At 45.5% G+C, this 12,628-nt stretch overlaps 1 protein-coding gene across 9 annotated transcripts in view; it reads left to right on the plus strand.

The window, feature by feature from the left end:
- Window positions 1-1,835: 1,835 nt before the first annotated feature.
- Window positions 1,836-12,628, plus strand: part of NONO (non-POU domain containing octamer binding) — a 39,959-nt gene continuing 29,166 nt past the window's right edge. For 4 of the 9 annotated variants that reach the window (XM_043492858.1, XM_043492857.1, XM_043492859.1 and 1 more), the window contains exons 1-5: window positions 2,128-2,284; window positions 6,337-6,463; window positions 8,570-8,790; window positions 9,851-10,152; window positions 12,226-12,321. In XM_043492858.1, the coding sequence (XP_043348793.1) occupies window positions 6,346-6,463; window positions 8,570-8,790; window positions 9,851-10,152; window positions 12,226-12,321 (737 nt within the window). In that variant the 5' untranslated portion in view covers window positions 2,128-2,284; window positions 6,337-6,345. Of the gene's footprint in view, window positions 2,285-6,187; window positions 6,464-8,569; window positions 8,791-9,850; window positions 10,153-12,225; window positions 12,322-12,628 lie in introns of all 9 variants that reach the window. The other 5 variants (XM_043492855.1, XM_038416227.2, XM_038416230.1 and 2 more) reach the window with 5 other exon arrangements.

The raw sequence follows: 12,628 nt of genomic DNA on the forward strand, positions 1-12,628 counted from the left end.
AGAGCCCCTGGCACGGTGAGGGAAAAGGGAATGAGGGCACATAGCATCCCTGGCTGGGGAAGATTGAAAGACCCTGGAATAGGAGAAATGGGGGGCATAGGGGAATGAGAGTAATGGAACACACACAGAGACACTTCCGTGAGAAGAATGGAAGGCCCTTGAATGGTGGGCACACGGAACACCTAGTTGGAGGGAGACTGTGGGAAGTTGAAGCAAGTTCCTGAAATAGAGGGGGATGGAAGGGTGACACCCACCCACAGATCTTGGGGACAGGGAGAATGAAGGATGCTCATAGGAGCTCCCAATGTGTGCAAAGTACTTGGCCTACAGAAACGACAAAGCATGCAATCCTCTACCAATATTTCCAAACACAAGGTCTTACATTTAGAACACAGAATTTAGGTCACACTTTCAGGGTCAGGGACTGTACCCTGGAACACAGTGACATCAAAAATAATGTAGGGGGCCACTGTAGGTAACCAGCTGATTATGAACTTCCAGAGCAAAGCTGTAGCAAAAAGGACTAACACAGTCCTTGGATGTGTAAACAGGGGGTTATACAGCAGGGGAGTAGGGAGGTTATAGTACCCCTGCATACCACACTGGGGAGATTGTTACTGGACTGCTGTGTCAACTACTGGTGGGTGCATCCTTTAGAAAGAATGCTGAAAAATTGGAGTGGGTTCAGAGAAGAGCCACAAGAGCAATTTGAGGATTAGAATGAGTGGGATACTTAAAATCAATCTGTTTAGTTTTTTAAAGAAGCTACTTGGTTGTGATCTATAAATTACTAACACAGGAGAATATACTGAATAATAGAGGGAATCTAGCAGAAAAAGGCAGAACAAGATCACATGGGAAATAAGATGCAAATTTAATTACCTATTAGAATAATTTTGCCAAGGGATGCAGTCAAATCTCCATCACATGGAGTCTTTAAATCAAGACTGGGTATTTTTCTAAAAAGATCTGCTCTAGTGGGAAATACTGAGTGACATTAAATGGCCTGTGTTACTCGGGTTAGGCTAGATGAACAATCCGATGAAGTGAGCTGTAGCTCACGAAAGCTTATGCTCCAATAAATGTGTTAGTCTCTAAGGTGCCACAAGTCCTCCTTTTCTTTTGGCCTTAGTATCTGTGGGTGTCACCTGCTGCCTACCACTCAACTTTGAGCTCTCTGAGGCAGGCTGGTATTTAATCCCTGGCTGCTGGGTAAATGGGAGCTAGATCCACAAACGGGATTTAGGATCTACATTGCAAACCCTGACTTTACCCACCCTGCCACCTAGTGGAATCCGGAACCCTCTGATGGGTGCCCGGGCCCCCGTGCAATGCAGGAGCAGAGCTAGATGCCCAGCCAGCCTGCTGAGCAGGAGTCCCCGCAGCGAGCCAGTAGCAAACGCCCAGGAGGAGAGGGATGAGGCCTAACCCGGGCCCGAGGGAGGTGCCTCCCAGGAGCCCCCCGGGGCCTAACCCCTCCTGGCAGCCGAAGCTGTTCCACGCTGCAGGATAGGAACTGGCCGAGAGCCAGCGGGCGGGACGGGGCAGGCTGGGCCGGGCGCTCCCCGGACGGCGGCGCTCCCCGGGGACCATGGCGGCCCAGCACCCCCGAGGCACCCCCGACCCTCCAGCCCAGCGGTCAGGGCGCCCCACGCGGCTTCAGGCCACAGCACGCAGGGGCCGCCGGCCGAAGCTGGCGGGGGGCTGCCCTGTGGGCTCCGGGACGGGGAAGCCCCCTCCCCCTCTGCTCGCGCCCGGAGGAAGGGTCCCAGCTCAGCGGCAGCGGGCTCGAGGCGGGCGAAGCCGCGCCGCCGGCCCCGCGTTCGCTGTGGCGGACTGACAGCAACGTTCGCAGCACTGTCTCTTTAAGCCGCGCCACCCTCTTTACGCTGCGCAGATGCCGATCTCAATGCGCCTGCGCACGCTCCGGGGTTGACTTGTTCGTTCCTTTGTCCCTACCTCGCCTCTCATCTAAGCTTGGTGCCTGAGGGGATGAGTGGCAGCTAGTTTCGCGGGCTGCGAAGACTGCTCAGCCAATAAACTCCGAATAGAGGCGCGATCTTGTCTTTGGTCCCGCCCTGCTCCATTCCTTCTGCGATTGGCACTGCTATGAGCCACTGAACGGAAAGTGTGGAGAGAAGATTGGCCAATGGGGTAGCAACATGGGCGGCCCTTGGGCAGCCGGTTAGGCTGTCCGATTTCCGGCCGCACGCGCTCTTTTTTTCTAGGCTGCTAGAAGGCGAGAAGGCCGCGATCCGTTGTGGGAGCGAGGGCCCAGGAACAGGTGAGGCGGGGGCGTCCCGTGAGCGGCACCCGGGCTTCGGACGGGCTCCCCGACGGCGCGGGGGGCTGAGGCTCCGGGCGGAGCCGGTCCGCGGGCGCAGCGGGCTCCTGCGGGTTCGGCTGCCGGCAGCCTTCCGCCCTACTGGGCCCGCGCGGCGAGGCCGCGGTGTCCGGCTGAGGCGCCTCCCGCAGCGGCTCTTAGCGGCCCACGCGGCGTTTTCGGGGCTGCGCCGCGCGGGCGGGAGGCCTTGGCTGCACGCGAAGCGGCACCGGTTCAACTTCATTTTAAAGTCTCCCTTCGGGATAAACTGGTGCAACTTCCTCGTGTGCCCCCCCCCCCGCGTTTCCCTTCGCTCCCAGGTAGCTGCTCCTTCCCTGGCTGCCGTGCCGCCCGGCCCGCTCTTCACTCTTCTCCTCCAGCCTCGCTAGCTTTCACACACACTTGCCCTTTTCTTCCCGCTTGGTGCATCGCAAACCTGCCTTAATCCCTCCTGTTTTCCCGCTCCTTGTCCTCCACGAACTTTCCCCCGGTTGTTTTTGTGTGGCTCCTCAATTAACTGTAAATAAACAACTTATTTTATTTGTGCCAGTGCTTCTTGGTGGCTTCACAAATTACATGTTGCTTTTTTACTACTTCCTCTTATGCTTCTTGTAGGCACAGTACCCCGCTTGTCATTCTTTCTTTAGGTAATTGCATATAAACTTACCGCTTTGCATAGCCCTCTACCCCTCATGTTCCTGCCTCCATTGACACTCCCCCCCCCCCCCCCCCCGCACCCCGACACATTTACTTTCCGTAGATGCACTAGCTAGGGAGAATTATTGAAGTTGCAATTCATTCTGCCCTATGCATTCTAAAAACTGCTAACCAGGTTTTAGTTCCAGTATTGTTATTTTTTGTTGTATATATTTGAACTGTCTGCAGCTCCTAGGTACAATGTGTTGGTGCTTCATGAGTAAAATAACCTCTTTTGACTGAGTGCATAGTTTGAGCATGCTGTGTAATGATTACACATATAACTTGTCTGGTTACCTTACAGCCACTTTGACCAGCTTGGAATCTAGGTCTCTCCAACACTTCTAATGGAGCAAACTTAGTATGGAAGTAATTGGTGGCAAATGAACGTGGATACCCAAGATAACTTTTGAGTTAAACAAGTACTATGGTGCAGTTTTTTAAACACTGTGCTGATTGCACAGATGCTTATAGCAAACAGTATCATCAGGGGAAATATTTCTGGTTTTGGTGGTTTTTTTAAGTCCGGTTGTTTTATAAAAGTTCTAGTAACCATCAAAATAACAGTCACTAAACATAATATATATAAAATAAGAGTGGCCATACTCGGTCAGACCAAAGGTCAATCTAGCCCAGGATCCTGTTGTCTGACAGTGGCCAATGCCAGGTGCTTCAGAGGGAATGGACAGAACAGGTGTAATCATCAAGTGATCCATCCTCTGTGGCCCATTCTCAGCTTCTGACAAACAGAGGCTAGAAACACCATCCCTGCCAATCTTGGTTAATAGCCATTGATGTACCTATCCATCATGAATTTATCTAGTTCTTTTTTTGAACCCTGTTATAGTTTTGGGCCTCACAGTATCCTTTAGCAAAGAATTCCACAGGTTGACTCTACGTTGTGTGAAAAAAGATTTCCTTTTGTTTTGCCTAATTAACCTAATTTCATTTGATGACCCATTTGTGTGTTATGAGAAGGAGTAAATAACACCTCCTTATTTACTTTCTCCACACCCATCATTTATACACCTCTATCATATCCCCCCTTAGTTGTCTCTTTTCCAAGCTGAGAAGTCCCACTCTTATTAATCTATCCTCATATGGAAGCTATTCCATACCCCTAATCATTTTTGTTTCCCTTTTTCAAATCTTTCCAATTCCAATATATCTTTTTTGAGATGGCCTGACCACATCTGCATCCAGAATTCAAGATGTGGGCGTACCATGGATTTATATAGAGGCGATATGATATTTTTTTGTTGTCTTATCTATTCCTTTCTTAATGATTCCCAACATTCTGTTAGCTTTTTTGACTGCCGATGCACACTGAGTGGATGTTTTCAGAGACCTATCCACAATGACTCCCAAGATCTCTCTTGAATGGTAACAGCTAATTTGGACCCCATCATTTTATGTGTATGGTTATGTTTTCCGATATGCATTAATTTGTATTTTTCAACACTGAATTTCATCTGCCATTTTGTCGCCCAGTCTCCCAGTTTTGTGAGATCCCTTTGTAACTCTTTGCAGTCTGCTTTGGACTTAATTGGTTTTGTTTCATCTGCATATTTTGCCACCTCACTGTTTACCACTTTTTCCAGATAATTTATGAATATATTGAATAGGACTGATCCTGGTACAGACCCCTGGGGGACACCATAATTTACCTCTCTCCATTGTGAAAATTGACCATTTGTCCCTACCCTTTGTTTCCTGTCTTTTAACTAGTTACTGATCCATGAAAGGACCTTCCCTCTTATCCCATGACAGCTTACTTTGCTTACGAGTCTTTGGTGAGGGACCTTGTCAAAATCTTTCTGAAAATCTGAGTACACTATATCCACTGGATCCCCTTGTGCCCATGCTTGTTGACCCCCTCAAAGAATTGTAGTGGATTGGTGAGACATGACTTCCTTTTTCAAAAACCAGGTTGACCCTTCCCCAACAAATCATGTTCATCTAGGTGTCTGACAATCCTGTTCTTTGCTATAGTTTCAGCTAGGTGGCCCAGTACTGAAGTAATTGCCAGGATCGCCTCTGGAGCCTTTTTTAAAAATTGGTGTCATGTTATCTATCCTCCAGTCATCTGGTACAGAAGCTGATTTAAATGATAGGTTACATACCACAACTAGCAGTTCTTCAATTTCACATTTGAGTACATTCATAGCTCTTGGGTGAATACCATCTGATCCTGGTGACTTATTACTTTTTAGTTTATCAATTTGTTCCAGAACCTTCTCTAATGACACCTCAATCTGGGACGATTCCTGAGATTTATCACCTAAAAAGAATGGCTCAGGCTTAGGAATATCCTTCACATCCTCAGCCTTGAAGACTGATGCAAATAATTCATTTAGGGTTTGTCTACATTGGCATTTTACAGCTCTGCAACTTTCTTGCTTACAGGTGTGAAAAAACACACCCCCGAGCACTGCAAGTTTCAGCGCTGTAAAGTTCCAGTGTAGACAGTGCACCAGTGCTGGGAGACGTACTCCCGGTGGTGGGAGCTATTCCCCTTGAGGAGGTGGGTTTTTTAAAGCATTGGGAGAGCTCTTTCCCAGTGCTATGCTGCAACTACACAAGCAGCACTTTAATGTTGCTGTTGAAGACATACCCTTAGTTTCTCCACAATGGCCTTATCATCCTTGAGTACTCCTTTAGCATCTCTATTGTCCAGTGGCCCCACTGGTTGTTTAGCATGTTTCCTGTTTCTGATGTACTTAAAAAAAGGGACATGGTTAACATAAAATCACCTTTGCCTGAACTCTTTTACTTGCTACTGCTGCAAGGAATACATCTTCTTAGAATTGAATGCTTAGAGAATTTTTTCAGTTTTCTTTTTGCATTTGAGAGTGCTTCACATGTATTGCACTTTCCCCTGTGTATGTGGTTCTTTCACACAGCAACATGAGAGAAATGATCTTAAAAAATAGGAAAATATAACTACATAGGTTGGCATTAGGACTCGGATGCAGGACTTAAAACCAACTAGATTTTAAGTTAACTTTTCCCTTAAAGGAGGATCTCTTCTTGGTTTTATAGTATTTATGTGGCTAGTAGGTCAGAAAGAGCACTTTAGTTGGAAATATCATTGGCTACACAGGTTAATTTAAATCAGATGTACTATGTTCAAATTGCACTTTTCCTCATATTGTCTGTTTCCCCCAGGTGTCTGGAGTTGCAGAGACTGGAAATGCTTCTGTTCTGATGATTATGTCTGTGGTTGTGCCCAGGAAAGTAGCTATAGTGTTGTGTGCATTGGCAGTTGCTGGTTTGTACTTTTGAGGATATATAACCAATGATGTATTTGCTCTCAGGTTGGAAAAATGCAAGGCAATAAAGGCTTTAACATGGAGAAGCAGAACCATGCTCCAAGAAAACAGCATCAGCAACAGCATCAGCAGCCACCTATTCCTGCTAATGGACAGCAGGCCAACAGCCAGAGTGAGTAGATTACACAAGTCAATCTTGGTTGTTGTAACCCTCTGGGCTGCTAAAGTGCCATCAGCATAGGCCCTGACTTAAGTTTCACTTTAAACTGTCACAGGTTCTTTCCCTGTTTGAGATGCTCTGATATCCCATGAGAAAGGATTAGTTTGGATCCTCTTCTGCTGTCATGTTCCTCTGGATTTTTTTTATTCCCAATCCTTGCCCCATGAATAACCCACTTATATTCGTTCTTTTTGGTATGAAAGCAGAGCTTTTTACTAAATCTGTAAGAAGAGGAGATTGCGTTCTAGATTAAGCTTTCAGTCAGTTCAGTTCTGCTCTTATGGCCTGACTTTCAAATGTGTTAAATGCTGGTTGCTCCCAAAGGCTTCACTGAGATTTTTGGGGCTGAGTGCTTCTGAATCAGGCCCTTAATGTGCACATTCAAAGATTTCTTCCTTGCTGCTTATAGGATCTTCCAGTAAATCTAACTGCCCAGAGGACTGCAAATCTCTCCAATCCTCCAGTGTCACCACTGTGGATTTTACAAGAAAGAGGTGGCTTGTCTGTGACTGGCACTCTTTCCTCCTTTTCTCTCACCCTCACCCTTCTTCCCAAAGCTGTACCAGAGGACCACTTAGCACAGTCCTTCCTAGGTACTGGTGGGATAGAATTGCTGTCCGCATAGATGCAGTTCTAGTAGGAAGGTTGTTATAGGGTTCCCCAATCACTCATCAAATCACACATCATTTTGAAACTTCTGAGCGAGGTGGTCTCTTGACTTGGCTGCTTGAGACTTCAGCATCAGAAGGCCAATAGTACCAGTGAGGGTTGCTGTGCCAGTAAGTCCAATCCACTGACGTGTACCCTTGTTCAATATGGGCTGGAGCTCTATGGAATTGTTGGGTTTTGGTGATGGTGATCTTGAGCTGAAGAAGTGGAGTTTAATGACCTTTGGGGCCTTAACAAATCTAACTTAATGATTCAGAAGCATGTAGTGGTGAGGGTCTGAAGCTGTCATTTAGAGGTGACTGGGGAGGGTGTCTGGTTACATTGATGAATCAGTTAATTTGATAGTTATGTTTTGCTTTGAATGTGGAATCTACTACATAAGTGTTATAAAAAATAGAGCTGCTCAAGTTGAGTGTGTGATAGTGGTTGGCCAGTCTTCTCCCCACTAGAGTGGGATAGTTTTACCCTTGCATTCTAGTCTCACCCATTAAAAGCTAAATAGTGACAATGGGAGATCAAGTCCCTATTCATGCTTCTTACGGGTCATCTCAAAATACCATTTTTGTGATAATTGCTTGAGACCATAAGCCTGAGCATTTCCCATATTTTTTTTCCACCATTGTAGTGTCTGTGCACTTTCATACTCCCTGCCTCACTATAGTTTTATGATTTATCATTAATTTGCTGGCTTTTTGGTTCTGTTTTAGCCACTGAGTGTTACTTGACTGTAGACTTTGTGACTAACTTTGCTGACTTTTCTGAGGTCCCATCCATATTGCTGCTTTATAGCTTCCAGCTGCTTTCTGTCCAGCTTGGAGATAGGGTCTGGGTTCCAGAATCTTTCTAGTGCATTCCCAGGCTGTAGGTGGCTGAAAGGTTATCTGCTTTTTCCCCCTTGTGCATCTGTTGTACTAGGCAAGACTTATTAATGTAAGTATCTTTTGAATGTTTGTTTGTTCTGAATCACTGAGTTCTGAATTCATTACAGGATGATAATCCTCTAGCAGCCTATGACACTGCAGCTTTTCTGTAGATAGCTCAGCTGTGGTCTTGAAGTCCATGTGTCAAACATAGTCCACAGTAAGAGTTGCTAAACATCTTTTGACGCAGTAGTCAAGTTAGGAAGGCTGCTGCATTCTTCCAAGGTCCCTACTTCCCACTTTGGGATCTGCCTCACATAGTGGCCGATGCCTTGTTACGAAGCAGTGCAGTTCTTGCAAACTTCGTCTTTCATCAGAATGTTGGCCCATGCTGAAATACTGTCTCCTTGTTGCTATGGAATTGGTTGGAGATGTTTGAGACTTGGGTGAGTGGGTGGAGTTAGCTGTTGTTGTATGTCTTTATGCTCGCTGTGATGTAACATAGTGGAATTTATCCCCCCAATTGTAGAGCGACTGTGTACCTTATTCCCCTCAGATGAAGGCCTCACTATTGACCTGAAGAATTTCCGGAAACCTGGTGAAAAGACATTCACCCAGAGGAGCCGCCTCTTTGTGGGGAACCTGCCCCCAGATATTACTGAGGAGGAGATGAGAAAGTTGTTTGAAAAGTATGGGAAGGCAGGTGAAGTCTTCATACACAAGGACAAAGGCTTTGGATTTATCAGGCTGGTGAGTCATTATTGCTTCCTTTGGGGTGTCCTGTGTTAGCGCTCTGACATTAGGAGAGTGGTGCTCATTGGAAATGGTAACCATGTTCACATATTTTACTAATTGAGTTGGTATCTTCAAATAGATGTTTAAAATTAATTTTGGTGATCTGAAGTATGGGATACATTGGAACCAATTGGTTCTTAGATTTTTAATATTTTGAATTATACAGCAGGTTAGCTGCCTTGCAGTTATATGGATTAAACAAGGCTACTTAATTTATTTCAAGACAGTTGCTTCAGACATGGCAATAAGGTCTTGCTCATCCTCCAAACTAGTATCTTGGCATCCTATTTAGGAAAGGAAGATGTAAAACTGGGGTAACAGCTGTTCTTGTGACAAAACCTATATTTTGAGTCCTATACAAGTGTTTTGCTTATATTGAACGTCAAACAGGAAGGAACCATCTTGACACTTTCTTGTCTTGAAACACAAGATGGGCAGCATGGTGAGAAGCTGGAAGCTTTTTAAAGTACTATGGAGATAATGAGTATTTTTAATACAGGTTTGCATATTTTCCCATAAGTCATTAGTCAGGTAATGTATCTTAAGATTTTGAAAGACTCCTGCCTTTCTTGTACTTTCAAATACTGAGTAGTTCCTATGTCAATCATCCGACTAGACTACTGGGAAGAATTAGGAAAGTAGCAGTTCTCACTGTGATCCTAGTGCTATTCATTGATGTGTGCTTAACTAACTCCTAGCTACTGTCTGTAATCCTTGCAACATTCCTTTTAAGTTTTGTACCTGATGTTGTCTGCTTTCTTTTTATCTTCTCTTCCCAAACTTCACATGTGCTCCCTGAACTAGTTTAACGGGCACCTTGGGTAATGGTCAGACAACTTTATTTTATTACAAACATTACTAAGGCATCCTTTGTGGTACAAAGAGTTCTTTGTTCTTCTTCCTGTATTACTTGTCCAGGGAAAGATAGGCTAGTGACCCTGTCCTCTGCTTCTGTGGTAAGAAACGTGTTTCCATACTGCATTGCAAATTTTAATGATAACTTTCTTGTCTTCAGGAAACTCGCACTCTAGCCGAGATTGCAAAGGTAGAACTAGACAACATGCCTCTCCGTGGGAAGCAACTAAGAGTGCGCTTTGCATGCCACAGTGCATCACTGACTGTCAGAAACCTGCCTCAATTTGTGTCAAATGAGCTCCTGGAGGAAGCCTTCTCTGTGTTCGGCCAGGTGGAAAGGGCTGTGGTTATTGTGGATGACAGAGGAAGATCGTCTGGGAAAGGCATTGTGGAGTTTTCAGGGAAACCTGCTGCTAGGAAAGCTCTGGACAGATGTAGTGAAGGGTCTTTCCTGCTAACCACGTAAGTGAGGAGGGTGAGAAGTGCTGTTCTGGAAAGTGCACAGCTTGGCCAGGCGGGTGCTGGCTTGTGAAACATTGGTGCTTTAACACTAGAGTGGAGCTGTGTGTGGTATGGGGCAGAAGGCAGTATGTACTTTAAACATAAGGTTCTATAATGACAAACTTCCTGTCTCATATCTGGGCCATGTTAGAATAAATCTGTGCACAGGCTTATGTTCAAAACCACCTTGCTTCCTGGAGACTGCCCATGGGATTGAGTGTGCTAATCTGGGAACTGCTGCTGTTGAGGTTCCTCATAGACAAAGCCGCCTTTGGGCAGTTCAAGTAGTCCTGAAGAAGAAGCAGCTATTCCTCCCCTATTAAAGTATTGCTGGCAAGTGAATAAAGTTTGTGTATGTTAAGTGTGCAGTCTGGATCACCCCAGAATTGATTATGGAAATGGGCTTTTGTTTTGCAGTGGGTACTTCTGTGATAGAATGTTGCACCCAATCCTGTCAGCCGGCATAGGTTCAGTTTGTTGTTTAAATGGCCAGATTGTGTGTGTCCGTGCATTCATTCATTTGTTCTGGCTAGAGCACGCTAGCCTCCATGCTTGAGTATTCCAGGGGCACCTATCAGGTCTGCAGATTTCAATGTCCGTCTGGGAGTGACTGTGCATTCTTAAGAGTGGAACTAAATCTGAAATGTGCTTTGCCCCATTGGTCCCAACAGCCAGTGAGTTGGACCGTTTATGTATGGTACAAGGCCCATCGCTCCAATGCTTTTGGTTAGGCTGGGTTGCTATTTGGGGGAGTGCTGAGCTGACTGTTTCCCCCCCCCCCCCCCTTTTTGGGGGGGAGGGGGATGAGGGTTTAAAAAAGTCAGTTATTTTGGTAACAGCAGTTATTAAAGCCTAGGGTATATTGCGTTTGATTTATAATCCACTTACTCTTCTATGTAACATTTTATTGTTGCTCCTATCCCTCACTACCATCATCCTTGCCATACCTTCCCTTGCTCCAGAAGATTTAGAGATGGCACCTTTCATTCCGTTGCTAGGATACGCTGAGATCAGTACACAAACACCTTCAGAAAGCAGCTCAGTTCTGTTCAATCTCTTCTTTTCTTCTGTACTAGCCTCTCCAGTTTATGTCTGGGACTGGCCAATGGTGCACTACAGCTGGGCTACAATTGGAGGGTCTTTGGACTCTGCCCAGACTGTTTGGAAATCTTCTTCACTCGTATCACAACTTTGTTTAGTAACTATCGTTGGCTGATTCAGGACTTGGAAGTAGCTGCCTTAAAGAAAGAACACGAGAACTAGCTGTCACCAAATGAAGTTAAAAGGCAGCAGGTTTAAAACAAACAAAAGGAAGTATTTCTTCACACAATGCACAGTCAATCTGTGGAACTCTTTGCCAGAGGATGTTGTGAAGGCCAAGACTATAACAAGGTTCAAAAAAGAACTCGATAAATTCACGGAGGATAGGTCCATCAATGGGTGTTAGACAGGATGGGCAGGGATAGTGCCCCTAGCGTCTGCCAGAAGCTGGGAATGACGACAGGGAATGGATCACTTGATTACCTGTTCATTCCTTCTGGGGCACCCTGGCAGTGGCCAGTGTCGGAAGACAGGATACTGGGCTAGATGGAACTTTGGTGTGATCCAGGATGGCCGTTCTTATGTTGTTAAGGGATTGTGGAAGCAATTTCAAACAAGTCACACTCAAAACCCAGACAGTACCAATATATAACTTGGGTGTGAAGATGGCTTTCACTTGTATTCTGGCTGTCATTGTCTTAGCATCCGATGAAGTGAGCTGTAGCTCATGAAAGCTTGTGTTCAAATAAATTCCTTAGTCTCTAAGGTGCCACAAGTACTCCTTTTCTTTTTGTGGATATAGACTAACACAGCTGCTACTCTGAAAATTGTCTTAGATGGTTTTCTTAGGACTTGTTGTTGTTCTGAAACTTCATTGGTAGAGAGAGAGCAGTATTTTATAGCTCAAGCTAGAATTAAAACACACAGAAGCTGGCCTGCAGTGCAGCCATTGTCTAGGTAACACTGAAATTGTGTGGCCTCTTTTCTTTCCAGATTCCCTCGGCCTGTCACCGTGGAGCCAATGGACCAGTATGATGATGAGGAAGGACTGCCAGAGAAACTGGTCATCAAAAACCAGCAGTTTCACAAGTATGTGTCCACTAGGGAAGGAAGAGGGGTGTTAGTGGTGGCCCATTCAAGAGATTGGTGTCTTAATCCTTGGGAGAATGCATCCTCACAAGCTAGTAAAAAGCTCTTCTTATTGCCTTAGTACATTTCTCTCTTCTCCTAATCCTAAATATGTGTTTCTTTACTAATTTATGCATGCCTCTAGAAAGCACCACCTCTGTTCAGGTAGCTGAAGTTTTCATGAGGAGTTGCCCCTACACTAGAGAGTTAGGTGGGTGGGTGAAGGGCGGAGAGTAATTAGGATTACCTTTTAGTTTCTTCCTTCAAT

This window comes from Dermochelys coriacea, chromosome 9 (genome assembly GCF_009764565.3).
Source record: "Dermochelys coriacea isolate rDerCor1 chromosome 9, rDerCor1.pri.v4, whole genome shotgun sequence".
Classification (NCBI taxonomy): domain Eukaryota; kingdom Metazoa; phylum Chordata; order Testudines; family Dermochelyidae; genus Dermochelys; species Dermochelys coriacea.